Genomic DNA, 26,787 nt, shown 5'->3' on the forward strand with positions numbered 1-26,787 from the left:
TTTGAATAGTTGTAGTTGTGATACCAGTGAGCTTTGGGAAGCTTTTCTATAGGTGGGGCTGCTGAGAATAGAGGCTGAAAATTGTCCCACTAGATAGGACTTTTTCCTCTTTTGTGCATGGCCCTCTGGCAGTAACTATTCCTTCTTATGAAATGAATTAATTTTGATTGTTACAGTGCTGTTGTCTGACAATGCTGGCCATCTGAACTTCTCACACCTTCTGTTTGTTTTACAAGGATCCATCTTTTCATGTAGCCACTGTGGCCAGTGCTCATTAAAACCATCACAGAGTCACCTGGACTGTTCTATAATCCATGGCATGAAAAATCCCATCAACACTGCTGAGCTCAAACAAAACTTAACTTTTGGGGAAAAAACAAAATCATATTTTTGTCCTCTGCCTCCAGTCCCAACAGCAATCTGGTTCTTGAGCTCTTTTATTCTATGTCTTTTTTCTTAACTACAACATTGTAATTGTCTCTACAGCTTCTTTTCCTCTTTCCAGAAATGAAGTCTGACAAACAGAGTTGTACCCTGGCAGCTTCTCAAACGGAATACTTCAGTGTGGCTTAATATTAAAAAAAAAAAAACCAAACCAAAACCTTAGTTCAACAGAAAAAAACCTGTATGTCTGAAACAACTTGAACATTAATTGCATTTCAGAGACCTGCTTTCAGAGCCATTGAATGAAATTAATTAGAGTTCAGTGTCATTCTGCTCTGAGGCAAAGCAGAACTGTTTTGCCCTAATCCAGTACCTGATATTGTGACTTGATACTATGTTTGGCCATGGACCTTTTGCACCTTTGCCCAGATAAGGAGTAGGTGTTTTTTAACCACTGTATCACAGTGAGATTATTTTTTCATACTTAGGATGATTTTTAAATGATTTTTTTGTTTTATCAATTTATCTTTTTTTTCAATAAGTGGAATGAGAGTTGTGAAATACTAATCCTTAAGGAATAGAAATATTTGAGCAGGATTCTGAAAAAATGTTTCCACTACTGGAATTTTAAGTTTTGTTTATAAAAAAGAAAGATTTTTTTTAGTTCTATTTAGAGCTCTGCCTTGCTTAAATAAGAGCTGTAAGTGCTTAGCTAAATGCTGTTTCACTGTATATATACATAGAAGAAAAAGCTAATAATGATAATAAATTATTAGTAATAATGATCATAAATTATTATTAATGCTAATAATCATTACTAGTCCTTTATAGACTTTGAGTAACCCCTGAAAAGGAGGAAAAGAATTTATTTTTGTTGTCCAGGTGAACTGGCAGACCAAAGCACTACAGCATGGCCACTGCAGTGGAGTGACTACAGCCCAAATGTTCTTTAGCTATTTCCAAGATTTATTGCTGTCTTGCTATTTTAAACCTCACAAAACACAAAAAGCATGATACATTGACTTCTTACAGGCCAAGTTATTTTATCTTTGCAGGAAGTTTGGTCTCAAAGTTGTCATAACTCTTGTCCTTCTCACGTGACTGTTGCTAATGCTGGTTTCTCTTGGCAGAGTTCAACGTCGGTCAGTATCGTCGAGATTTGGTGAAAAAGTATAAATCCTTTGAATTCTTCCTGCCTGACAATGAAGAAGGCTTGAAAATCAGGAAGTAAGTTTTGATTGTGGTTGGTACACCATACTAATTGTATTAAAATGATATCCTGTGTAATTTGCTCTTAGAGATGGCTTGAAGTTGCATCTTTGTGTGATCAAGAAGACCCTTAGGGAGACTGCAGGAAAAGACATTCCAGAGAAGGTGGAATAGTGATTTCTTTAGGCTGATTAAAGTTTGAGGATCTTTTTTTCTTGATTGTTTCATGTTAAGCATCAAAAATGGAGAGATTCTTGATTCCTTTTCCCTAGGATGTGAGTACTGTTATTCCTGTAGATACTCTAGGATATTTTCACTCAAAAACTACTTTAACGGATAGTTATAACTTTTCCTACCTTTTTGTAAGCTAATAGATGTGACTCTTTCTGCTGCACAATTCCTGAAATCCCATTTTAGAACATTTGTTTGCTTCATAATGGAAAAAACCCCATGTAACTGCTTTTCTTTTTGATTTGCATAATGAAATTGTTCATCTGGAGCACTTTGAATGGATTCATCATTATCTGCTTAAATGAGTGAGACTCAAATGTGATAATTTTCTCCCTGAAATTGTGGTTTGGACCACCATGCAGGTGCCTCATTCAGTCCATCAATGCACAGCCTCAAAGATTGCCATGTTTTGCTAATTCTGGAAGCAAGGAGAGAATCAGAGTGAACTTCTGTGTCCAGATGAAGCATTTGAGTCTCTGCTGTTGCCTGGAAAGAGGCTTTTCTTTAATGTAGGGACAGCCCTTGAGAAGAAAGGGTAGATGAGGAGAAAGGTCAGAGCAAGAGGGAGCTGCTTCTTCCCTGGAGGAGATCAAATGAGAAGGCCTTTTGATTTTCTTCAATGTTCACTGTACTTTTTAGTGTGTTCAGGAAAGCACTTAGAGCGTGCAGTGTGAAATGAGAAATTTCAGATGGATGGAAATAATATTTATTCAGGCTACTTAAAATAGGAACTGTCTTGTTCTTAATTCAGCTTCACCTTATGCATCAAAAAATGTCTGGACTTTCTTTTGTGGCTGTCCCTTGCCTTGTCCCCCTCTCTCTCTTCCCTTTCCCCTCCTCAGCAGCCCCGAGGGTTGCAAAGGTCAAAGGAGAACAGCTTGCATAAGAACCCCCCAATCCTTGGGGGTAAAGAGCACTCATGAGGTGCATTAGCCATGCAAGCCTTTTGCTTACAGGTAGAGCCAAACCTATTAATGTGCCTCTGTGTCACCTATTAGGCTAAATGGTGAGGGATGTAGCATGAAATGGGCTGTGTGGGATAATCTGCGTGGTTAGCAGTGAGTGAAGAGGGTTTGTATTTATTCAGTGAAGACCTGAGTGATGAATCTCAGCTCCTGACATCTGTTAACTCTGCTAATGTGGAAATACTGTCAGGATCCGAGAGCCTTCATTTCTCTTTCAAGATAAAGCTGTGCTTGCTGAAGATGGTAAACAAAAGAGTTATGAATTTCAGTCTGGAAGTCAAAATTCAGGAGTGATGCAGGGAAGGGCTGTTGAAACGGGCAGGCTTTTATGTTGGTACTGCAGGGAGGTTGTACTTACTGGGAATAAATGGGACTTTGTTCTGCTAACAAGTAAATCGTGTACAATGTTACCCTCCAGCATTACCGACGTGTTAGGAATCATAATGGACTTTGAAGATAATGCTAAATGCTGGGGACATAGGGAAGTTGCATATTCATGTGTTCTTGTCCAGATCTAACATAAATGTAAAGTATGTCAGGGTGGGGATGTTTGGTGTTTGTGTCCTCAGCTGTCTCCAGTACTGATTATACTGCGGGTTGGTGACTGCAGTGGGATATTTCACCTCAGTCACTAATACTTTGTTTTGCTCTCTGTTGTAAGAATTTTTTTTTAGCATAAGCAGTTTTCACACAATAGCACAAAAGAGAGCAAGTGGGTTACTGAAAAACAGTTGTCTCTCCACTTCAACTTAGTACCACAAGATAAAGGCCTTAAGTTGGTTTACTTTATTTTATTTTTTTGTGAATCAAATTAAAAAGCAGTTATATATGAATAGGTAATTGGGAAAAGCATGCAGTTGCAGGGATGTTTCAGTGCTGTTGTTTTAGATCAGTGGCAGTGTACCCTGGTCAGCAGAGTTGATGGGTGTTCTGTGGACATGTGTAGCTGTGTCAGTGACACAAGGAGCAAGCGACATGACCACATTTCCTTAGTGTAGCTTGGCTGACCTCTCTTGGTTTTTTCCCATGTTTGGAGGGAGGCCTGTGTTTGAGATAAATGACATAACATTTTCAGGGCTCTTTGCACACAAGTGCATTAACCAATGCCTTTAGCCAGCATTTGACTGTGGTTCTTTCCTTCTGAAGACAGTGTGCCTTAGCAGCGCTGAACGACGTCCGGCAGTACCTCAGCGAAGAGAACGGGCACGTGGCTGTAAGTTTCTTGGTGAAGACACCTTTTGGGGTGCCTGTGCACTAAACACCATGTGTCTGCTGGATAATACACAGCCCGAGTGATTGCAGTGGCTGTCCAGTATCCCAGAATTTTTTAGCAGTTACATCTGCCTTGTTGCTGCAGTGAAGTGAGTGCTGAATTTCAGGGTGGTGATACCATACTGAGCAGCCAGCTTTGATTTGAGGGGTTAGCTGAGAAGAGGGGAACAGCAAGAAGAAAGTCCACCTTCTCACCACATTACTGTAGGACGCTGCTCCACAATGTACCATTAAACATCTGCCATTCTGCTTGCATGTCTCTTTGATAGTTTAGTGTTCCAAGTGGAATGTAGAGGCTTGCTGAACAAAAAGTGTCCTCTGTATTTCTTGCCACTTGTTATTGACATGAGAAATGTCTGAAGTGAGCAGGAGAAACTTACTGTAAGTTGCTGCATAACTAAGCATTTAATAATGGGATGCAAAACATCAGTTCTTTGACTATGGACATTGTGTTGAGACTAATTTTAATCTTTTTTTTCTTAAGATTACTGACACAACTCTGGGGTTTTTATTAACTAATTAGGGAAAACCATTAACTATAAGTTCTGCTGGATACATGAGGTAAATGTTAGGCTTTGGCAAACTTCATACTTTATTAAAAAAGTGATGTCTTCCTATAAAAATGGCTGCATTGATGGTGTTATTCATGGGCAGGATTTACAACTCTTGCAGGTTTTACACTTGCATTTTGAACAGCCCATTGAACTGCAGCATCTTTTTTTTGTAGCATAAGTTCACTAAAAACTTGTGCATTAGTATTTAATGCTGATAATGGGCAAGGAGGAAGATTCTCTCCTGTACTATGTGCTAGGGTTAAATTCTGATTTCCTTTTCCAAATCCAGAGTTCTGGCAGAATTGCTTTCAAAATATTACTAAATTTAGAATTCAGAAAATAATATGTGTAAAGTAGTAATGTCTTTGGTTTCCTGTTGAGCATGTTGAGATAGTGGGGTAGAGGGAAGGGGAAATGTTTCCATTGCTTTCCTTCGTACTGAGGCATTTGAATCCAAATTTTTGTTGTTACTGACACAGTGCTTTCCACAGGCTGTTGATTTTTAAGTACTTTTTCTCTCTCCCTTTAATTGTTCCTAGGTCTTTGATGCTACAAACACAACTCGAGAACGTAGAGAAACTATTTATAAGTTTGGTGAAGAAAATGGATATAAGGTGAGTCAAAGCAAAGCAGTTCTGAGCTATTGCATGGCTAAGTAAGCCAGTGCTGGTTTTGCCCTTATCTGTATAAGTGCACTAGCACAGGCCAAATCCTTCTTGGATGTTTAATCAATGTGTTTTGTGTTCCAAAGCATTGTTTGTGATTAGAAGTCATTCAGTCCTCGTATTTCTCATCTTTAGTGTTTGTACTGATTGGAGCAAAGCTGTTTTGTGCTACAGCTTCAGTTTTGTCTTCCTGGACCTGTGGTCATGAGTGCAGTGTCAGAAAGAGCATTTGAAGTATGGTTCTTCATGCAGCTCACATCTTTGCTGCAGGAACATGAAGGGGGCTCTGTGTTAGTTCTCCACAAACCAAAACCTTTGTGGTTTTCTGCCTTCTGGTTTTGCATTTAGCTGTTCTCCAGTCATCTTTCATTTCCTCTGAACTTAATCTCTGTAAGCCTTTGACACAGCAAAACACAAGCCTCTTTGTAAGTGAGGCTATTCCATTAGCTGGGAGGCTTCTAAAACGTTATTTCAGAGATGTTAGTTACTGTTTGTGGGGCTGAACTTGCATCCTCTGCATTTGTTTCTTCCTCTTCCATCCTACATTTTTTCTACTGCAAGAATTTTCCACTTGCAAGCATTGTTGGGGAAAAGATGTGTCATGGAATGGTGAGCCAGAATTTCTGATGGGAGGGTCTGGAGAAGCTTTCTGAGTAAATGGAGGGGAAAAGGCCTTGGCATGGAAGTGGGTGACCTGCTGCTCATGTGTGTTGGTATCCAGAGGTGTTTTTATGCATCTTCCTTCTCCTTCTGTTCATGTGGCTCCCATTTGGACTGAAGACTTTTTTTGTGGAGTCTGTGTGTGTCGATCCAGAGGTCATTGCTGCAAACATTGTGGTGAGTAGAGGAAGCTTTGCTTTAATGGCTTGACAGTGGAAGGTTTAAAGTAGCTCATTGTTTTTAGAAGTACATTATAAGAAGTACATTCCAATAGCAAAAACTCCATGTTAACTCTCATTAATGGAAGTATTTTTTCCCTGTCCATGTGAATGTTACTAGCACAGAAGTTTAATTCTCTGAAGAGTAGGCTTTTTTCCCCTTTACATATATTTTAATGAAGTTGCAGACAAAACTTTCTGTTGTGTTCTCCCACTCCCTATTTCTTTTAATATTCATGAAGAAGGACAGGAAACTTAAATACTATTCTCCTGTTTTTATTTTAAACAGCAAGTGAAGCTGGGTAGTCCTGACTATGTTGATTGTAGTAATGATGAAGCAACAGAAGATTTCATGAAAAGAATAGAATGCTACAAGAACTCATATGAGACCTTAGATGAAACTCTGGACAAGTAAGTGATGAAACAACACTGTAATTACAGCTGGTGTTCACAATATTATTAAAACGTTATTTTAGGGGTTGGGGCATCCTGTATTGGGGATTAGGGCTTTCAAGTGATTATTTTAGTGGCTTAAGCTCGCTCTCCTTTGGCAAATTAGAGTGTTGGCTCTGGAGGTGTAGCATGGAAACTGCCTGGTTTGAGGAAAATTGGCTAGTGAGTCTAGTCTGGGACAATGTTGGTTTTGATTTTCCCACTTGGACAATGGTATTTATTCTTCTGGGATAGAACCAGCATTTAGCAATTACCCCAGACTTTCTACAGGGGTTGGTTGGTACTTGCTTTTAGGTATGTAGAGGAGACATGAGGGATTTGTAAGCATACCTTTATTGGCTGGCATGGTTAAGGTTAATTATGAACACATCAGTCTTAAAAATGTGACTTCTGAATTAATTTCTTTGTACTTGCAAAATAATCCTGCAGATGCAGGGCTGTGAGAAACTCATAGCTACCTCAAGCCAAAGCATTCTTCTGGTTTTTATTAACTTTGAACCCTTGAAAATAAGGTAGGGATGAATCATGGGAGGAGGAGCCCCTTTCTCCTTGCTACAGCCCAGGATTTCAGGGTAGGATTTGGAGCTGCAGCCACCCCAGGTGCTCCTGGTTTGTTCCAGGCCAGAGCTGCAGAGAAGGCTGAGCTGCATTTTAATGTAATTGAGCGTGAGCAGTGTGGAGCTGGTTCAATCGGCTCAGTTCATGCATGTAATTACCATGATGGACCTAAGGCTGTGCTTGGCTGCTGTGGTAATGATTAACTCCAAGGAACATGGGCAGGAAGGAGAGTGCTGATGCCTGTTTCTCACTGCCTCAGTTTGGTTTTATCATCAGTTTTCTTGTTCTGTTGCAGTGTGGTGTCTCAAACGCATCACTAGAAACCAATAGTGGTTATTTTCAGCTTGTGAGACATTTTTCCTTGTGTGAGCGAGAGGCTGCTCTAGAATTATAGCTCAGATGATAAAGGATAAGCAGTGAAAATTGAAATTATAAGGTGTCTGATGCTGAGAGAAGGTAGTGGTGGGGTAGATTACAGTACTGTTAACAAAGAGTTGCTCACAGAGCAGTTGAGAAAATGTCTTCCTTCAGACTACTCCCTGGCTCTTCTGGTTGCCCTAGTTTTTCTGGAGGGATTAATTGAGATGGGTCATTAGTGACCATTCCTTTTGGCCCCTGGGTGCAATCAGACAAACACTTGGTGATGGAAAGTGTTTGTAACCTGGAAAAAGAAAAACAAACGGTATTGTAAAATAGCTGTATATCTTATTCAGCTGTGGTAACTTTAGTGGCTCCACTGAACCTCTCTTTCAGTGTGTGGGCTGTATTTTTCCAAGAGTAGGATCTAGATTTGGATGAAGTGCAAGTAAAAGAAGCAGAAAAGAAAGTGATGTGAGCAGCTGCACGTGAAAGGAAGAGAGTTCATCCTGTACCTTTGGAGTACTGTGTTGTTTGTTAGCACTAATGCATATTCCATGGCTAATTGAAGACTTTTTTCATTTCTTTGGCTTGTTGCCCCTTTGTTTTATAATGAGAGGGTGGGAAGATTGTGGTACGTGCTAATAGCAACAATGTGGAACCTTACTTTATATTTTTCTTTAACTTGCCCACGAAAGGGATCTTTCTTACATTAAAATCATGGATGTCGGAAGGAGTTACCTCGTGAACAGAGTGATGGATCACATCCAGAGCAGGATTGTCTACTACCTCATGAACATCCACGTGACTCCTCGGTCAATCTACCTCTGCCGACACGGAGAGAGCGAGCTCAACCTGAAGGGGAGGATAGGAGGAGATCCTGGGCTGTCTGTCAGGGGGAAAGAAGTACGTACCTCCAGCCAGGCGTGATGTGTTCCCTGTGTGTTTGTGCTGGGCAGCTGAGCTTTCCTCCTCTACAGCCTTTTCCTCTTAACGAGTTTAAGGGACTTCTTTAGTTGTGTGTTTGGGTGGTGGAAACAGGATGAACGCTTTGTGTGCTGTGGTTTGTGCTGAAATTCCTTTCTCTCCCTACAGCACAAAGCAGTTGACAAGAGGGCTTTATTTTTTAACTGAATTTTTGTGAAATCTTGACTAGTTGGGTAACTGGGGAAGTGTACACAACTTAAAGCTGAAAAGAAAATTCGTGGAAGGAAAGCTAGGAACTGCTAAAAACTTGTATTTTCCTTGTACTCCTTTTCTTTCTCCCGTCCCTCTTGGATAATGGAGCAGGTTGTATTTCTTAGCAAAATCTTTGGCAGTCTTTTGGAAAAGCTGCAGTGAGCTTACAGAGGCTGGAACCTGTGTATTCTAAACTGAACGCTGTGTGTTGGCTCTGAGCCCTCATCCAGTGTCTCTTGGTTTTTCTTCCAGTTTGCCAAAAGCTTGGCACAGTTTATTAATGAGCAAAATATCAAAGATCTGAAAGTTTGGACCAGCCAGATGAAAAGGACAATTCAGACTGCTGAAGCCTTGGGAGTGCCTTACGAGCAGTGGAAGGTTTTGAATGAGATAGATGCAGTAAGTTCTTCTCTTTTAAATGCCTAATAAGTTGCTTTGATTGCTAGGGGTAAAGAAAGTACTTAGTTTTTTAATAATATGTCTTCTATGGGATAGAAAGTCATTGAAGCTGCTTCTAGAGGCTGGAAATGATTGTCATTACCTGTAAATGTAAGGCTAAACGTTTTATTAAATTTTGCCATTGTTAATGTATTCTTCTCTTGTCTTTCCCAGTAAAACATTCCTCTGTAGAAGCTGGGATGTTATGAAGTTTTGATTAGTTAGGCTTGAAAAGAAGCTTGTGGTGAGGGGATTTTGCTAGCTGGCAATTTCCAGCTGTAGCTGTAAGATATAATAGGAGGTGCATAGATAAAACATGGCCTTGCTTTCTCCATAGATGTAACTTCACCTCTACAGGGATTTAATGATTCCTACAATTTTAAGTGTCAGAGTAGCAAAATAAAACTGTTAAAGGTAATTTGCATGTGGTTTCATTTAAGAGTGATTTTTGCATTTTTTGAAGTACATGTTTTTTAAATTATTTTCATTACTGACAGGGAGTGTGTGAAGAAATGACATATGAAGAAATACAGGAAAATTATCCTCTTGAATTTGCACTGAGAGATCAAGACAAATACAGATACAGATACCCTAAAGGGGAGGTATGCTATTTTTAATCTCTCAATTGAAGGACTTCCTTGTCTTCTTGCATACATGCATGCTGGCTTTAAGGAAGGAAGAATAAATTTTTAAATTAATGAAAAGGTTGTTCCTTTCTCCATGGAAAAGCGCATAGGATCTTGTAAGGATTGAGCCCAGACCACTGAATTTGATTCAGGGCATAAAAAATAAAATCATAAATTTAGAAACAGTGGAGATTCTGTAGGCATTGTTCCTGTGCTGGTCCTGCAGTGATAAAGCAGGAGCAATTATTGCAGGGCTTCAACTGCTGCATATGCAAACCTGCTGCTAAAGTGCCCTGGTTCTGTGCATCCCTGCCCTTGGTGGTGCTGTTTTGCAGGCAACTCTGGCTGAAACGCTGGGGAATCTCCAGCCAAGTTACTGAACTCCTTGCCTCTGGGAAAATAACCTTGCTGATGGCTAAAGCAGTCCTAGAACAGTGCAGTGATGGCCAGATGGACACAGGGCCATCGCTGAGGGCAGCAGGGAGAAGGGATTGGACCAGCTGCTCCTGCCTGGCCAGTGAGGAAGCAGAGCTCTGCCTTCTTCCTCAAGAGCAACCACTGTGTCAGAGCAGTGCCCCTGGCAGTGTGACCCCCTCCTGCTAATGAGGCAGTCATTAAGCTGCAAAGTTCTCCTCGTGCACTGGAACAAGGAGTGTTTATCAAACCAGTGCAGTCCTGGGGATGGTGACTGGCATGTCAAACTCCCTCCATGCCTTGTGGGGATGAGTTGGTCTCATTTATCCAAGGCAGTTTTGTGTCTGCAAACAGTGTGAGGGGTTTGCACAGCTCACTGGGGCTTTCTGTTGTCCTGGGCTCAGTCAGCAGTGCCACTTGGCCCTGCCTGGGGTCCAGGGTGAGGGTTTTCTGCTGTGCTCAGTCCCTGCCCTGCTGGGCAGTGTGCTGAGCTCTCCACATGTGCAGTACGTGACACATTTTGGACGTAAGTGACGCATTTTGGAAGTACTTGGCACATTTTGGAAGCAGTCTTTACCCTGCATGTGAAATTCAGTTCAGTCGTGCTCATGCACGATCCCTGCAGCAGCAATTCCCTGTGCATGACAAGGCAGGACAGTCACCAGCAGGTCCCTGTGCTGACTCCTGGTGGGATGGTGGCTGCCATCACCAGGCAGTCCAGCATGCCCACAGATTCTTTTGAAAGAGCAGCCTGAACAAGTCAGGCTTTGTGAACTCTTTGCATGCTGACTGTTGGCTGGGCTCCCTACATTTGGGCTTGGAAGAGAGATGCTTTTGAAGATGGGCTATGGAAAATAACGTGCAAGACTCATATTTGCAGATGTGAATCAAATCCTAGGGATTCTGTGGAAATTCTTGATCAAAGTGGGTAATTTAATAAAGCATTTCCATCTGGGAGATTTGTTTTGTTACATCTATAATAAAATATGTTATGCTCAGCTCTGAACTGTGTTCTGAGTTTAATGGAAATTATTTCTGCAGTATTTGTCTGTGTACTAAATAACATTTAGAAGATGACTAATATGAAAGTAAAATCCCCTCTATATACATACACTGTTCAAAGAGCTTTCCCTTTTTAATGTGCTCTGTGTTTCTCCTCCCCACCCAGTCCTATGAAGATCTTGTTCAGAGGCTGGAGCCAGTAATTATGGAGCTTGAAAGGCAGGAAAATGTGCTTGTCATTTGTCACCAAGCTGTCATGCGCTGTTTGCTTGCATATTTCCTTGACAAGCCCGCAGGTAAGTCTGCCTTGATACATTACAAACAGTCTGGTTTTATCAAAATTTATTGCTTAAGGTTCCAAACAGTAAATTCTAACAATTTGCTGTATCATCAGAGGCTGGTTTTGCTAGGCAAGTACCCAAGAGTATTTTTTCATATGTGACCCTCATGTGAAACCTGGTAGTTGATGTTGAGCTGCTCCTCACCTGAAATACTGTGATCCTTGTTTTTTGCTCTGATTAGCATCTCCGTTGCATGCTAGGAAAGCAGATATACTGTTAGGTAAAAAGTCATTCAAGTTGTTGACCTGAAGCATAACAGAGAAGTCCCTTGTAACCTGTATTTCATGTGTCATTTGTGGTTTGATTTCTCAGAACAACTGCCCTACCTGAAGTGCCCACTGCATACTGTCTTAAAGCTAACCCCGGTGGCTTATGGTAAGTGCAGTTATGTATATTTAAAATATATATATATATATATGTCTGGCTATACTATCTCTCTCATCAGGAAAGGTGGTGAAGTGTTTAAAACACACTTTATGTGCTTATAAATAATTAGGTTTGACATTGCATGTATGCCTGCAGAGCTTTGCTGGAATAAATGAATCCTCTGGATTAGCCTTGCTTTTGCCTTGTGCCAGGAAACACATATGTGTTGCTGCAGGCCTGAAGCCACCAGTGGCTGTAGCTGCTGCAGGGGACAGTTTTGTGCTCAGTTCATACTCGATTTCACTAATTCTTCTGGCAAACGCATGCATTTACATGTCTGCTGCAGCAAGATCTGAGTTTTTGTTGAGGTATTAGAGGGTGTTGCTTTCCAGAAGACAGGAAAATTTGCATTTGTAGAGGTTTATCATCTAAAATGTGTTCCTTTAGCCTTACATATTATTGTTCTCTTTTCTTGAAGTCTTTTTTTCCATGGACTATGGGAGTACCCCATGAATTCACCTTGTTTGTTGATGTTGGCATTTTTTTGTCAGCAGCTGCTCCTGGTGCTTGGCTCAGAGGCTTTCCCTGGGCTCTGTGGGCAGTGTGGGGTGTGGGTTACTGCAAACCCTGCTTTATCTGCTGATATCCCAATTCAGAAGATCGTATCAGGCAGAGAATTATCTGCATATCTTACTAGGAAAAATGTATTGCCCAAAAATGTTGGTTCAGTCATTAATTGGAAGCTGTCTTTGATTATCAGCTCTGAAAAATAGCGGTCTAGATGTGTACTTATTTTTTGTGAAGTTTCAAATGAAGTTGAAACAAAGAATATTATGAAACAAAGTAGCTGCTACACTGGGAAATCTGTCTGAAGAGATTTTTGTCATTTGTCTATAGTGTGGTCCTACAGGAACGACAGCCTGTGCTGTGGTGACATCTGGTGTTCCCAGCGTTACATGACAAGCTGGGGTTTGAAAATAAAGATTCACTGCTGTTAAAACTTGGACTTTTAAAAACTGGATTGGTCTGTCCTGCTAGACTCTGCCTGTTTTCCACAGCAAGGCTTTGTTTTGGGGTTCTCTTTGTTTTTGGGGGGGTTCTCTGCTGATTTTTGTTGTGTTTGTTGCTGTTTTTCTTTCTTCCTTGTGGGGAGAGGGAAGTTTCGTGACTGTTCACAAATTTTAAGAGGGTGTGGATGTTTGCAGTGTTTGCTCAAGCACCAAGAGAGGAAGGAAACAAAGTGGTATGAAACGCTGTCCTTGCCCTTTTGACTTGAGGGAAAGAAGTGCCATTGTCCTTTTTTAGGGTGTGTGCTGTGTATGTCTGATGAGACTTTTCAGCCAGCCTGCCTTTTGGAATTCAGCCAGCTGCAAACACAAGGACTGTGTAAATCATTTCTGCAGCCCTGATCGATGGCTCTGCTCCAGGCTGATGTGTCCCTTGGCTCCTCCAGGCAGGATGCAGGATCATACCTGGTGTGTTTGATCCCTCCCAGCTAAGCCTGTCCTAGGGCAATGCCTGCCCGGGGCTTTGCTCTTCCTGGTGTTGGAGAGGAGCATTATTCCCATTATTCCCATTATTCCCATTATTCCCATTATTCCCATTATTCCCATTATTCCCATTATTCCCATTATTCCCATTATTCCCATTATTCCCATTATTCCCATTATTCCCATTATTCCCAGTTAAGAGCCTGATCTGCAGTAGAGGAACGTCCTATACAGCCTGACAGCTGGATGAGAGCTTCACCCAGCACTCCAGGGCAGTGGTGGTCTATGGAAAGAGAAACTGCAGCGTGCTGTAGGCATGAACTTGCTCATCAGTAATTAAAAATGAGCTGGCAGTATGGTAATTACTGTGAAGCAAGGCACACCCCTTTAGTTCATGTTCAAAGCTTTGCACACAATACTCCTTGGATTTGAGACTCAGCTCGTGGCAAGGACTGAGAGGTCCCTGCAGTGTCTCTGTGTGACAGTCCTGGGCAATGGCCAGCACAGGGCTCACAGCTTGTCTTGGCTCAGTCTCAAGGCTCACAGTGAATCTGTGGACAGAAGGATGAGTAAGGATCCTGCTCCAGTGGGAGGTGTGTGGTTTTCCTCCTTAAAATCTGTTTTATGGTTCACTATTTCTCTGAGTTCTTGTGCTCCTGCAGCATTTGCTCACAGTCTTCCTGACACATGGGCTTTAGCAGGATAGGCTTCCCAAGGGGAAGGCAAATACTGGCCTTACTGATTTATTTTTATTTTTTTAAAGTGCAGTGGCTTTCAAAGGAAGTCCCCTTTTTCTATCATATAGCAATACTATGGAGTGTGTTACAACTTTAGAGAATAAATGAGGAGAAAAATCTGGAAACCTGCTTGTGATAGAGGAGGGACTCTGGTGTGTCAGAGGAATTGGCTTTTAATGGATGTTGTGTAGGGTAGTGGGAACTTACAAAAGTCATGTTGGTGTGAGATAAGCCAGGGTTTGGTAATCAGAGGTTGCTTAAAGTGCTGTGGCCATGGTGTATGGAGTAATTATATCTTTCTACCTGGGAAATAGTTGTTTCTTCTCACTGTTTAATTTTTCTTGCCACACTGGTGTTTTGAATTTTTGAATGTAAAGCAGAAGTTCCTTTTCAGGAGTCAGCTTTGAAGTTCTGTTTAGCTTGGGGTTAAAACCATTTTGCACATATAGAGGAATGGGAGTTGTTGACAACACACTGTACCTTCTTGTAGTTGTTTTTATGTTTATGAAATGAGAACAGCATTTATCTTCTTAGAATTTTACTTTAATACAGAAGTTCAGGATGTTTAAAACACAAAAAGTTACAAATAAAAACTTTCTCACTGAATGTTCCTGTATGTTTAAAAAAATGGATTTTTTTTTCAAAGAGAATAATGATAAAGCTAAGCTGAGGCGATTGATTATCAGATTGACAATAATATTCATCCAGGTGCAACAGATTAATTTCTGTAGCTTTAGCTCATCAGAATTCAGGAAATTCTGGTAAAAATCAGAAGGGGAAAATGATGAACCTTCGCCATCTCAAAATTAGATTGCATCTTTATTATAATTTCCCTTTCAAAGCAGATGTATCTAAAAATGTGTTTTCTATCAACAGGATGTAAAGTAGAATCTATATTTCTGAATGTCGAAGCCGTAAACACACACAGAGATAAACCTGAGGTAAGAATATTTTTCAAATTGGAGAACTTGATATAATGCACCGTCTGAGCTGATTTCCATTGTCCTTGTGGCTAGAACTGATTTCATAACTCAGCTGAGTGTATTTTATTTTACATATGAAGCTTTGCTACTTGTTTACTGTGAGGGGGGAGCAAATTTTTTATTGACTGAATTTATCTTATATGTGAGTTCTGGCTGGAATAGTTTATCTTTGAGAAATGAGAGTTTGAGGATGTGGTGTCAGGCTAAAAACTGTATAAAGTTCTGCTGGGCTTTGTCACTCAGCAGAAGTGGGTGTAGTCACAGTTGTGTCATGAATGCCACACATATTCTGGGGAAAGAAATCATCAGCTTTTTCATTGCTGTATGAAAAAGAGGAATTGATGATGTCACCTGTGTTTTAAGCCAAAGCTGGAGAGGAAGACTAGATCTCGGGAAGCAGCAGGACTGCCGGGGGAAGGAAATTGAGCATGTTTGTAAAATGTAAGTGCAGAGGAGATCTCAGCCCACGGCAGCTCTGTGCCCTGCCTGGGTCAGGTTCTCTGTGCTCCTCAGTGCCCACCTGAGCTCAGGCTGATTCTGCTGCTTGTGCCAAGCTCTTCCTTTGCTTAATCATCAAAGCTGTGTGAAGTGTGTCATGGTCAAAGCTCTCTAGTTCCCTTGCAGATCCTCAGGCTTGTGCCACCAGGCATGGCACTGATTCCATGCTGAGGTTAGGAGCAGTGCCATGCCTGGGAATTGGAAGCCAGTTGGATAACAGGAGAAAAAAGGGCTGTGTTTGGTGGTTTTCAGAGCATCAGTTTATGGTGAAAAGGAATATACTGAGAAATGAGGTTTTATGTGCGTATTCAACAAGGCATGTGACATAAAGTGCCTTTTGTTAATTGAGGGTTCACTTCTGTGCAGAATTCATGCCGGAATTCTTTGCTGAATTCTTCTGCAAAGAAGTTTTGTTTTAATGACCTGGGTATTACAAGTTCTGAAAATACTGACTTTCGGACATTTTCTCTGTCCTGCAGAGAAACAACAACTGCATTACATTATTTCCTGTCCCTTCCTTTTCCTGCTTTGTCATTCTGCTTTGCCATTTTGTATCTTAGTTTGATTTGTCATGTTTAGGAAATCCAGTCTGTGTTTTCGCAGTACCTGAAGCTGAAGAAGCATCGTGAAAATCCACGAGGGTGTCTCAAACCAGTAGTTCTTTGTGTTAAATAGTGTAGATGAACATCTTTAGTTTGGCTGATCAAAATGTCAGTGCTGGATTTGCAGCTTGCTAAAATGTTGCTGAAAATGCCAGTCCTTTAACTGAAGGGGTTTGTTTCAAGGGGGAGACTCTGCCTGAATTGCCAAGTGCCTCTCCACGTGTCTAGCAGGTGATGTGGCCTTGCTGGCACTGCCGTGGGGTGGCTCTGCTCAGGTGCACGTGGAGGATCACAAAAACACTTCCATTGCAGTGGGCTCAAAGACACAAGACTGATTTGAACAGAAATAAATTGAGTGAATTTTATTAGAAAAAAAAAGGAGTAGTGGCATTTTCCTAAGAACCTCTCAAATTCTCTTATCCCTCTGCCCCAAAGGAAACCCAGCATGGATGATGTTACACTGTTCAGGTAGTGGGTCTGAATGAAGGACTAAGTTGGTCCTGTCTGCATTTAATTGCTGCTCAGAGAACTGTGAAACTTTCAAAAGCTTTCATTTATATCACCTACGAAAATGTTAATTACTTCTGTAAAATGAAGTTTTCAAGTAGTCTATTGAAGTCAAGGCATTTAATTAAATACAGTATCACATAGCAGCATTGTTAAACAATGAAACTATTGGATTGAGAATTGTCCATTGTGCTGTTCTGTGACCCACCAGTCACTTGTAGTCTGTGCTCCAGAACAGTGCCCTCCCTTTGGGCTCAGCTGAAAACATCTATTTTCACATGGCAGAAATGCAGGCAAAGCTCTGGGGTGTTTGTTTGTGGTATGTGTGAACCTCAGAGTACCATGGTGATTTGTCTGGAGCAGATTGAAGCTTTGTGTTTGTCAGCATTGTAGTGGCTGAAGTTCTGATCTTTTCCAATGAAGGAGTCTATAGTCCTTCACAGAAAATAATTCAGGGGAATTGCTTTGGCTGTTGCTGGGTCCCTTCTGTGGGCCAGAAAACAAATGCTGGGGTGAAATGTCTGCTTTGCACATCTGGCTCAGTTGGTGAATGGCAGAGAGGGGGTCACTCATATCACATCTCCTTTTTTGTTTTGTTGAGGTGACGTGGGGGAGGGAGATGTTAGTGCAAGGTGAGCTGGCTTACCACAGTGTGGAACAAGCAAGACTAATGAAACCCATCAGCGGGAAGTGTGAGGAACTGGCAATGATTTGGCCTAAAATGGATCTTTTAAGGAGCTTCAGAGCACTTTATCATGGTCTGCTCTCTTGATAGGAGGGAGAATACCAATTGCACAGGCTTTGGGACTTGCAGGACGTCGTGCAGATGTGATTCCTGATGTGTTTGGCTGCACTGGGGTCTGGGTTTCATTTGGTTTTGAATAATTGAGTGTGGCACTGAATGGCATTGTTTTTGTGCAGCTTCTGCAAGAGGAGGTGAGAGCTAGTTGGTGTGATCAGCCTTGAATGGTTAAGGCGTCTGAGAACATATTTTCTATTTTGTTAGAGGTGTCACATTGCCTATGACACAAACACATGTTAAAAGCCTTCTTTTGGCACAGAAGTGTGTGGCATATTCAGCAAAGCACTGAAAGTTTCTCAGTGAGAAGATGTGTATGTGCTGAAGGACATGATAAGCTAGATTAAAAGACTTCCTCCTAAATGTGACTGACCTGAGCTTTGGGTAGTGCTGTCAGCAAGGAAGCTGCATTTAATTGCTCCTTGGAGGACTGTGAAAATTTCAAAAGCTTTTATTGTATTTTACTGTAAATACATTTTTGTGCTATCTCATTCTGGGACAGCTCTCAGGACCAGCTCTCAGTCTGCTGCATTCTTGGGTTGTGGGGGGCTGAAACCATCTCTGCTTCTCAATCAACCCAGCTGTGTACTTGTGAAGGGACCTGATTGCTGGTTTTTGTTGGTCTTACTGCTGCATGATAAATATTCTCTGTATTTTTATTATCATACAGAATGTAGACATTTCCAGACCTACCGAGGACGCTCTTGTAACAGTCCCTGCTCATCAGTGAATCCCGTGAGCTGACCAGCTGTTGAACTTGGGGTGCTGTTTTCGTCCTGCTACTTCAGAATAAATTGAAAAACTAATCATTCCAGTCACTTTGAAATAAAAAAAAAAATAGCCACACCCAAACCAAAATCATAACCCAAAGCAAATGTTGTACAGCACACGACTTGAAATAATTTATCAAATCACAATAAAACTGTTGCACTGGCTAATTTATTGTGGATGAGTTATCAAACCTTGATCGGCTCTTACTGGAATGCTGGTTTTGTAAATTGCTGTAATTTAAATATCCTGGAGGATTAAGCTTTATTGTAACAGCCAGCAATCATTTAGTGTTAGGTGCAGTGTATTTATGAAAGCCACAAAACACAACAACCTTTGTGAGATAAGAAAAGCCAAAATTTGTTTTGCCCAGCAGAGCACCAGTATTATCTGTTTCAGGGCCCTTGGGAGTGATTGGACTGCCATGTAGTGTAAAATAACAACCCATAATTACTGTAAATCCCTAATCCCCCTGATCCACAGCACTAGTGCTCTACATGTGCTAATTACTGATGTGCTGTTGGAGCAGGGTAGCAAGTTTCCACTGAGTTCCAGGACAATCATTCAAAGAACAGGAATGTGTATAAATGTTTTTAATACACAACTTTCGTTAACAGCTGTTCTCCATTAACCAGGCTTTAGGGTTTGCCCGTGGGCAGAAGGGATTTTAAATTCCCTCTTTTCCTGCTTTGTGTGGATGGGGCATGTACAGCTCTGCCCCAGCTGCTCTGTACCAAGATTTTATGTGGACTCCAGTAAGCAGTGCTGACCATTCCAGAACAGGAAGGCAGAGTTAGCCAGAGGATTTTGTAGCTGGGGAGTGGCTCCAGTGGATGCAGATCTCAAACAGCAGGGCAGGAATCCTAAACTGTGTGGTAGGAAAGCCTCTTTCAGGAGGGATGAGGCTGCAGGCTGTGGGAGATGTGGTGCCTTGGTGCCTTTCCCATGGTGTTCCATGGGCACCACAAGGCTGTGGGAAGCACCTGTGCCATGGGGCAGGTAGCACTGAGGCAGGGAAAGGCAGAAAAACACTGAACCTTGCAACTTTTCTGAGGGGGTCTTTTAGTAGTGAAAGTAAGCAGGACTGTAGGTTGTGGAAAGTTTTTATCTGTTAAGTTTCTCAGGTGGTACGTTTTTCCCAAACCAGGATTTTGGGGGGGAAGAAAAAAGTTACATATCTGCACTTCTAAAATTGTACTGAAGTCTTCAGAAGTTCATAGCAATTGGGAATGTTTGCCATAACCAGATAATCTTCTGGCCAGAGAGCCTCCTGCTGTGGTGCTTGGTGGTGTTTAGTTAAACCACTGTCCCTGGGATGAAACTGGGAGAACCTGGATCATTTTCCTGTTGCTGTCGTGACTGTGATATAGGAGTGGTTGGTCACTTTTCCATGTTTAATTGCTCTGTGTCTGGCCATGAGCTTTTCCAATGAAGGAGTCTGTAGTCCTTTACAGAAAATAATTCAGGGGAATTGCTTTGGCTGTTGCTGGGTCCCTTCTGTGGGCCAGAAAAGAAATGCCTCTTAGTACCCCTTTGCACACTTGAGTCCACTTGCTGTTACCTGACCCCTGAGGTGATGTTCCTGAGGGATCACAGGGATGCTGGCCATTGTCAGGTGCTGAGGAGCCACATGGACAAAGCTTGGAGTGCTGTCACCTCCACAGGCCCCAGCTGAGGAAATACCATCCAAATGAAATCAAATGCATTGCATTTCTGATGGGGCCAGAATCTGTGCAGGCGTCTGCTGTGGAAAAACTGAGTTTTGCTGCTTGGAAAAGGATGGCTTGGGCTGTCAGAGAAAATTGAGGGAGAAGATGACAGGAGCAGGAGCTTGGCCAGAGAGGAAAGCAAAGTTTGCCCTGTTCTGTGGCTGGTGGAGGTTGCAGAGGGAAGGGAAAAGCAGCAGGAGCACCCAGGACTCTCTGTTCCTGCCCAGCTGCTGCCAGCCGGATTTCCTGGGGCTGTGTCTGCATGCTGTTCTCTGCTGAGCACAGCAGTCACTGTGCTGTTGTGTGCAGCAGAGTGAAGTGGATATTTGAAAGCAGAATGCTCTGAGGGGTCTCCTCTTACAGCAGCATTGCTCAACAGCCCTTGCTTTGTCAGTGAAAGGAAGGCGTGATCTGGGAGGGAGGTGGCTGCGGTGGTTTGTGGCACAGTTTGCTGAGGGAAGCGGGCTGACAGAGTGCTGGATGTTTGTACTGTGCTCTTTATTTCTGTGTTTATGCCTGTGCTGGTTGCTGTCTCCAGAGGTTCCTCCTTTTGCCTGCAGGAGCCTTTCTGCAAGATCTTCCTGTTGTGCTGTGAGGATCACGTGTAGCTGAGCTGAGTCCAAGTGAGACTGAAAACAGGGCCTGTCCTGTTGGGGACACACAGCACTTTGCTGGGGGACACTCTGTCCTATAGAAGAAAAATTTACAAAGGCCAGGGCATAATGAGAACAGAAACAGTGGTATAGAGGGTATTTGAGTTAATCTGTGTACGTTGAGTCTTTCCAAGAAGGACTGGATGAGATAAGACTCTCGTGCAAGGCAGGGTCAGATGCTCCTGCCTTGGGGAGCAGGCTCTGGAAGCAGCAAGCTCCTGCTGGGGCTGGCCAAAGAAGAGGGTGCACGTCTTGGTAGAAGCAGTATTCGGGAAAGGTGTGTGGTTTTTATTCCTCCTCCTGTGTTTCCCAGGCTCTCCAGACCGTGTTGGCTGCTGTGGGGCTGTTCCCAGCATGGTCATTTGTCCAGGTGTGCTTTGGTGCCAGGCAGTTGCAGGGACACCTTGTGGTCCCAAAAGTAAGGCTGAGACCCCCATGACCTTCCTGAGCAGCCCTGTCCTTGTAGCGTGGCTTTTCCCTCACAGTGTCTGTGGCTGTTCTGAAGCTGGGTGCAATCCCAGCTGCCATCATTTAATCTAATGGGATTCCTAGGAGTAGGAACCCACTCACAGTTAATGAGGATATTGGTCCCTTTCTAAGCCCCTGTTCATCTGGTCTCATTGCTGGCTGCTGTGTTTGTTTAATAAGCCCTTGGGGGTGTTCATCAGGGTTTATCCCAGTTTTCTTCCTTCACTGTGACAGTTCAGCACACTTTGCTTCCACAGCCTCTTCGTGTTTACTCAAATTCAAGCTTTTTTTGCTTCCAGCTTTCTTGCCTGCTTATCAATATTCCCTTTGGGTCTGTCTTAGTTGTTAGAATGCTGCTTTTATCCATTACCTCTCATTGACTAAAATAAGCTGTATCTTCTGCCTTGCCTTAATAACCTCATTTCCTTTTAGCTTCATGTTTGAGCTGTCTAGCTCTTGCTGCTTGCGGACTAATTCCAGTACCTCTGGATTCCTGCATTTTGATGCTCCATTTCATGCTCCATTTAATTTTCTTTGAATCAACATCAGATGTTCAACTTCAAAGATTTCAGCTAGTATTCTGGGAGTGCCTATGGAGACCTCTGTGCAGTCCCAGGGAAATTCTGGGTATGTTGCATCAGTTGCTAAGAAAAACACAAACACACCAAATGCCAGCATGTTCTGTTGGTTTCTTGTTTTGTGTTCTTTTTCCCTATAACCATGCAGAATATGATTTGTTTTGCCAACTCCTCATGTTCCTAGCAGATACTGATGCTTTCTGATGCTTTCCCTTTGCTGCAGAGGAGGTGCTTCTTGTAGAAGCTTCTTTTTTGAAGTAGGGTTGTTGCTTTGCTTTGCTTTTCTTCAAAGAGATGTGAGAGTGGGTCAGGCTGTGTGCTGGTGGGTGCAGAGATTTCCAGGACTTGGACAACTCTGTCCAGCAGCATTTGCTGTGTGTGTGTTCCCAGAAACCTTGGCGTGGTGTTTATGGGGGAAAAATGGGGATTTACCCAAGGGCTTGAAGGCTGGTGACAAAGGAAAGGGCTGATGTGGATGTAGGAGGACTGGTTAGGGCAGAGCAATGTTGGCAGAATTCAACCTCCAGAGAGGATCTGGTGCTGCTTGTTTATATCCTATTCCTTATGAAATATTCTATTTCATAAGAAATGACTGAAAATCTAGAAACCGGGGTTGGGGAGGGGATTGAATTGCTTTTTGAGTTGATGAGTTTTGACTGATGGAGTTGTGTGTCTGAATGTGCTGAGGGGGCCTCTCACTGAGTGCTCGTGGGGCTCTCCTTTCCCCAGAGTTGGACTGGAAACTTGTTTTGAATGTAAACTCTAATAAATGTGGTTATAAACCCACTGGAGCATTCCCTGATGTCAGTGTAACATCTGCCACATGCCACGTGCATATAAAAGTGCATTTAAACTTTATGTTACCAGCTCTTCAGGGAACACTTGGTGTTACCAGCTCTTCAGGGAGTTATTCCGAGTTCTTGCAGTGATTTGGCTGCTCACAGATAGGATCAGGACTGGCTTTATGGCTGTTGGTGTTAAGGAATTATTTCCTGGAGTGTGCTTGGAACAAGGAGAGGTGGGCTTCCCTCCCTCAAGATTTTATTGATTCCTGTGTGGTTTATGGCCTTTGCAGGGTTCTGTCTTTCCTTACACTACATGAAAAAAGACTGGGAGAGATGGTGGGTTAGAAAAATGTGGTTAAAGGCAAAAAAGCTTTTAAAAGCTGCAACACTGAGACCTGCATATGGTGCCCAGGGACCAGCTGTCCTGCCAGACCCAGTGTGATCCGAGGGATGCATTTCAGTGGTGGCAGAGATCTGCTTTTGGGTGTCTGAGGGGCTCTGTGAAGCTCCTGGCACTGGCATGAGGTGTCCAAGCCTGGTTCTGACTCCTGCTCAGGGGCTGGGACCTTTCCTTGTGTTTTCCAGAGCACTTTGAGGAAATAAGGATTACAACTTGCTCGCCTTAGGTGTCGTGTCCCAGCTGCGTGCTGAGCAAAAGCCGCGGCTGCCTATGAGACCTTTACTTTACAATCTTTTTTCTTTTTTGTCTTTACATTTGCAGAATGTAGGTGTGAATAGGTCGAGAGAAGAAGCTTTGAGGACAGTCCCCACCCACCTATAGCTGCAGCTCCCGGGGTGGCAGCCCTTCCTCCAGCAGCTCAGGGTCCGGCGGTGTCGGACGGGGCGGACGGACCGGCCTCCCCTGCCCTTCCAGACATTTCGAATGTGACTCCGCTTCTTTGGACAAAACGTGGATAACTCGAAAGGTATGATTGTGGGAAGCAGAGCAGAGCTGGTTTTAGGTTTTTCTGATGTAAATTTGTGCAGTTTCAGTGGGTTTTTACCGTTTGTCTGTGGATAATGGAAGGTGGTTAATGCCCCGTGTTGATTTTATTGTCAGATTTTAACTAGACTTTATTTTCTTTTGTAAGTGTTTTTTCTAAGAGTTCTCTTATTTTTACTGTGAATGCCTAGAATTACATGGAGTTTTTTTGATGGCGTATTTAACATGGGCAAAATTCTACATTTTGAGCACTGGAGGCTTCATGTTGCAAAGCTGCTTTAAATGGGGAAAGCCCATCATCTCTGATAATTGTCATGTGTTACAAATTGAACTTTGGTTTGCCAACCACAACTTAAATTTTTTTTGAAATTCACAAGGGAGATGTTGTTCCCTTTGGAAAATCAAAGCATTAAAGCTGGATTTGCTACCTGGGAAATTCTGTTTTAGTGAGATTTTAACACTTTCCAGAGACCAGGTGAATTTTGGAGGGCAGTGGGGGACATGAGTGCGAGTGACATCTGGGATTGAATCAAGAGAGAAGATGGAGAGAGACTCGTCCTTTGTGCTGCAGTTATGGGAGAGGATGAGCAGCTTTTCTATGTCTGGAGGGGAGGGGAAAAGGATTCAGCCTGTCGAGGGCTGGAAAAGCTGCTTGTCTTGTTAGTGTTGTCATTATATTTTTAGAGAATTTCTGGAATGAATTTCAACATAAAAGTATATGTTTCTCTTTTATAGCCACATTTAATACGTACACCAGGAAACAGTTACAGAAAGGTTAGGTGAGTTTAACCATTCTAACAGCTCATGCAACAAAAACAACAGGTAAATTCTGAAATCATTTTTAACATGGCACACCTGCCTTGGGGTTTTTGTATTGTTTTTAAGCACCTTCCATGATCCCAACTCTTCATTACTTTTTTATATCTAGTGAAACTCCAGTGCTAAAAATGGAATTTTCTGTGTCTGTCAAGGTCACAACCTTTTAACTGTACTAAATCAAAGTGTATTTTGTATGTGTGTTACCAGAGAACTGAAGTGAGCTGCCAGCACTGCTGCTGGCTCTAGCTCTGAAATGAGGAGAACTATTCTTTGGTAGCTGGACTGTGTTTTTTCTGAAGATTCTCTCCAATTAATTGAGCTTTTACCATGTGAGTTGTTGGGGTTGTTTTGGTTTTTTTTTTTAATTCCTGTGTGAAATACCAGGCTCTGGTAACATAGTTTTGCACGCAAGGGCTAAACTGTCTTTTGTTTGTGCAGGGTTTATAAAATAATGTGCTGCTGTTGTGATTTTTTTTTTTAGTAAGCTAAATTCAGCAATATATTCAGCCCTGGAAGTAAGCCATAGTGGGTTCTGTTTCAGAGGAGGGATGTGTAGGGTGCAGAATGACCAGGAACACTTGCTTCAAGCGCTGCTGTCTAAAGCTTTGTGTGTGTGTTTGTGTTATGGTAATGCCATTTCAGACCTTTATTAATTCAGCTGTGCCCAGAGTTGTGGGGTGAGGAGGGAGCCTGCCTGGCACTGCTCAGAGGAGTGAATTTACTGATGTGTGGTTAACAAGGCCACCTTTGTGGCACAACTGAAGGAGCAATTTCCCCTCCCACTGTGGTGTGGGAAAGCTGGGCTGTGCCCCAGGCAGCCCTTGCTCCTCTGCTGGGACAGGAGGGGTGGTTAAACAGCTTTTACACTGAGAACGTCAGGAGTTATCTGTAAAAATCCCAGGAGGCTGCATTTAGGAAAGTGGGATTTTACTGCCAGATTGTGAGCTCAGACCCAGCTGCAGAAATGTTTCCCCCCATGAGAGCTGAGCCCAGGGGCTGCTTCTCTCTGTGGGCAAGCACAGCTTGAAGAGTTTCCTGTCCCCCTTTGTTTTACCTCTCTGATCTGTCAGAGGTGCTGTAACATCCTTGAGGCTCCATGTTCTATGTCCAGTAGGTATTTTTATAGCCTGCTTTCAAATATACTGTGATGAGTGTTTTACTACAATGGGTGTTCAGTAAAAAGAGTTGTACACAAGTGTAAATAAACTATTGTGCTGATACTTGAAGAGAAAAAAACAATGAAGTTGTTGGTTCTGAGGTAGGAAGGCACTAACTCAGTGACTGCATCTGACCCTGGCTGGAGAGAGCAGGTGTAGAGGATGAATGTAGATTTGGGCTGAATGTAGGTTTGGAATGATGGGTTTTTCCAGGGTGTAACCCTTACTGCTGCTCTGGGAAGGCACAGTTGAGAATTGCAGGTAATTGTCACTTTCTAAAAGTGTGTGTCTCCCACTCCTGACAGAATAGTCACTGCCAGGGGAGGGGAAAACCTTTGTCCTGACCTTCTGTGTTTGTACCATTTGACTGCCTCTGTTCTGTGTGTGCCTGGCTCAGATGCAGTCTCTTGAATGGGATTAAACTGTCCTTTCTTACATTGTTGGCCTTTGTTGTAATCTTTCATTCAAATGTAATCATTTGACCTTTGATCCAAGTAATAAAGATCAAATGCTACAAAGTGCACTGATCTGTGTTTCTTTCCATGTCCATTTCCAGTGGCTGAAGTGCCAGGTGAGTGTTCCTGAGCCTCAACAGGGTCCCACAGCTTCCACAAGGTTTAGGGAGCATAGATATAAATGTAAGGGTTAAATTAATTCACCCTGTGAATTACTGTGACAAGTAACTATGATTTAAGTAGGAAACTCAATAATGGAGGAAGAAGGTGGAAGAACTGATTAAATAAATGCACGCCAGAATTTGCACACGGTGGAGGAGAAAGGTAAGACTTTATTAGCTTTACCTGGTCACTGGGATTAAAGTCTACTCCACCCTCTCAGAACTACACTGTTCTCACATTGTCTTGAACATGCTGCTGTGTTCTGAGAAAGCTGAAAACCAGCAGCCAAATGCTGCCTGTCAGTACAGGCTTGTGTGCAGAGGGGAGCTGGAGGGCATTACATTTGCAGGGGTACTTATCCTTCAGAATGACAAGGACAACATTAATTACTGCTTTGTGCTTTTAGAATGATGCACTCACATTTTCATGTCTTGCTGCTTGCAGCTCCCCAGCTGGTAACCACTTGTCTCTCCTCTGCTAGGTGGGAGGAGTGTTTTCATAGTTAACTCCACTCGGTATTTCTGCTTGGGGAGCAGGTAACTGTTCTAGAGCTTTTAGGCTGCTTTGTGGACAAAACCCTTTAAACAGCTGAAACTTCCTGTGGCATGAGGATGACCCAGAGCCCATGGGGTGCTCACAGGGGCCCTGGGCTGCAGCAGCTCTGCAGAGGAGGTGCAGGAGCTCTCCAGGCTGTGGAGCTTTGGTGCTGTCAGGAGGGAACAGAGGTGCAGGGCAGGGCTGGAGTAGCTGCTCTGCAGAGGAGAGGATCACGAGTGCAGTCA

General features: G+C 42.7%; 1 protein-coding gene across 7 annotated transcripts in view; it reads left to right on the forward strand.

The window, feature by feature from the left end:
• LOC134558250 (6-phosphofructo-2-kinase/fructose-2,6-bisphosphatase 4) overlaps window positions 1-25,906 on the forward strand; it is a 51,105-nt gene extending 25,199 nt beyond the window's left edge. For 3 of the 7 annotated variants that reach the window (XM_063411919.1, XM_063411920.1, XM_063411915.1), the window contains 13 exons: window positions 1,515-1,611; window positions 3,936-4,002; window positions 5,155-5,229; window positions 6,061-6,117; window positions 6,448-6,569; window positions 8,225-8,432; window positions 8,958-9,104; window positions 9,641-9,745; window positions 11,352-11,481; window positions 11,839-11,901; window positions 14,996-15,060; window positions 15,466-15,543; window positions 23,191-25,906. In XM_063411919.1, coding sequence (XP_063267989.1) covers window positions 1,515-1,611; window positions 3,936-4,002; window positions 5,155-5,229; window positions 6,061-6,117; window positions 6,448-6,569; window positions 8,225-8,432; window positions 8,958-9,104; window positions 9,641-9,745; window positions 11,352-11,481; window positions 11,839-11,901; window positions 14,996-15,060; window positions 15,466-15,528 — 1,199 coding nt within the window. In that variant the 3' untranslated portion in view covers window positions 15,529-15,543; window positions 23,191-25,906. Of the gene's footprint in view, window positions 1-1,514; window positions 1,612-3,935; window positions 4,003-5,154; window positions 5,230-6,060; window positions 6,118-6,447; window positions 6,570-8,224; window positions 8,433-8,957; window positions 9,105-9,640; window positions 9,746-11,351; window positions 11,482-11,838; window positions 11,902-14,995; window positions 15,061-15,465; window positions 15,544-18,178; window positions 18,475-23,190 lie in introns of those variants that run through there. The other 4 variants (XR_010082325.1, XM_063411916.1, XM_063411918.1 and 1 more) reach the window with 4 other exon arrangements.
• The last annotated feature ends 881 nt before the right edge of the window (window positions 25,907-26,787 follow it).

This window comes from Prinia subflava, chromosome 14 (genome assembly GCF_021018805.1).
Source record: "Prinia subflava isolate CZ2003 ecotype Zambia chromosome 14, Cam_Psub_1.2, whole genome shotgun sequence".
NCBI classification, from domain to species: Eukaryota; Metazoa; Chordata; class Aves; order Passeriformes; family Cisticolidae; genus Prinia; species Prinia subflava.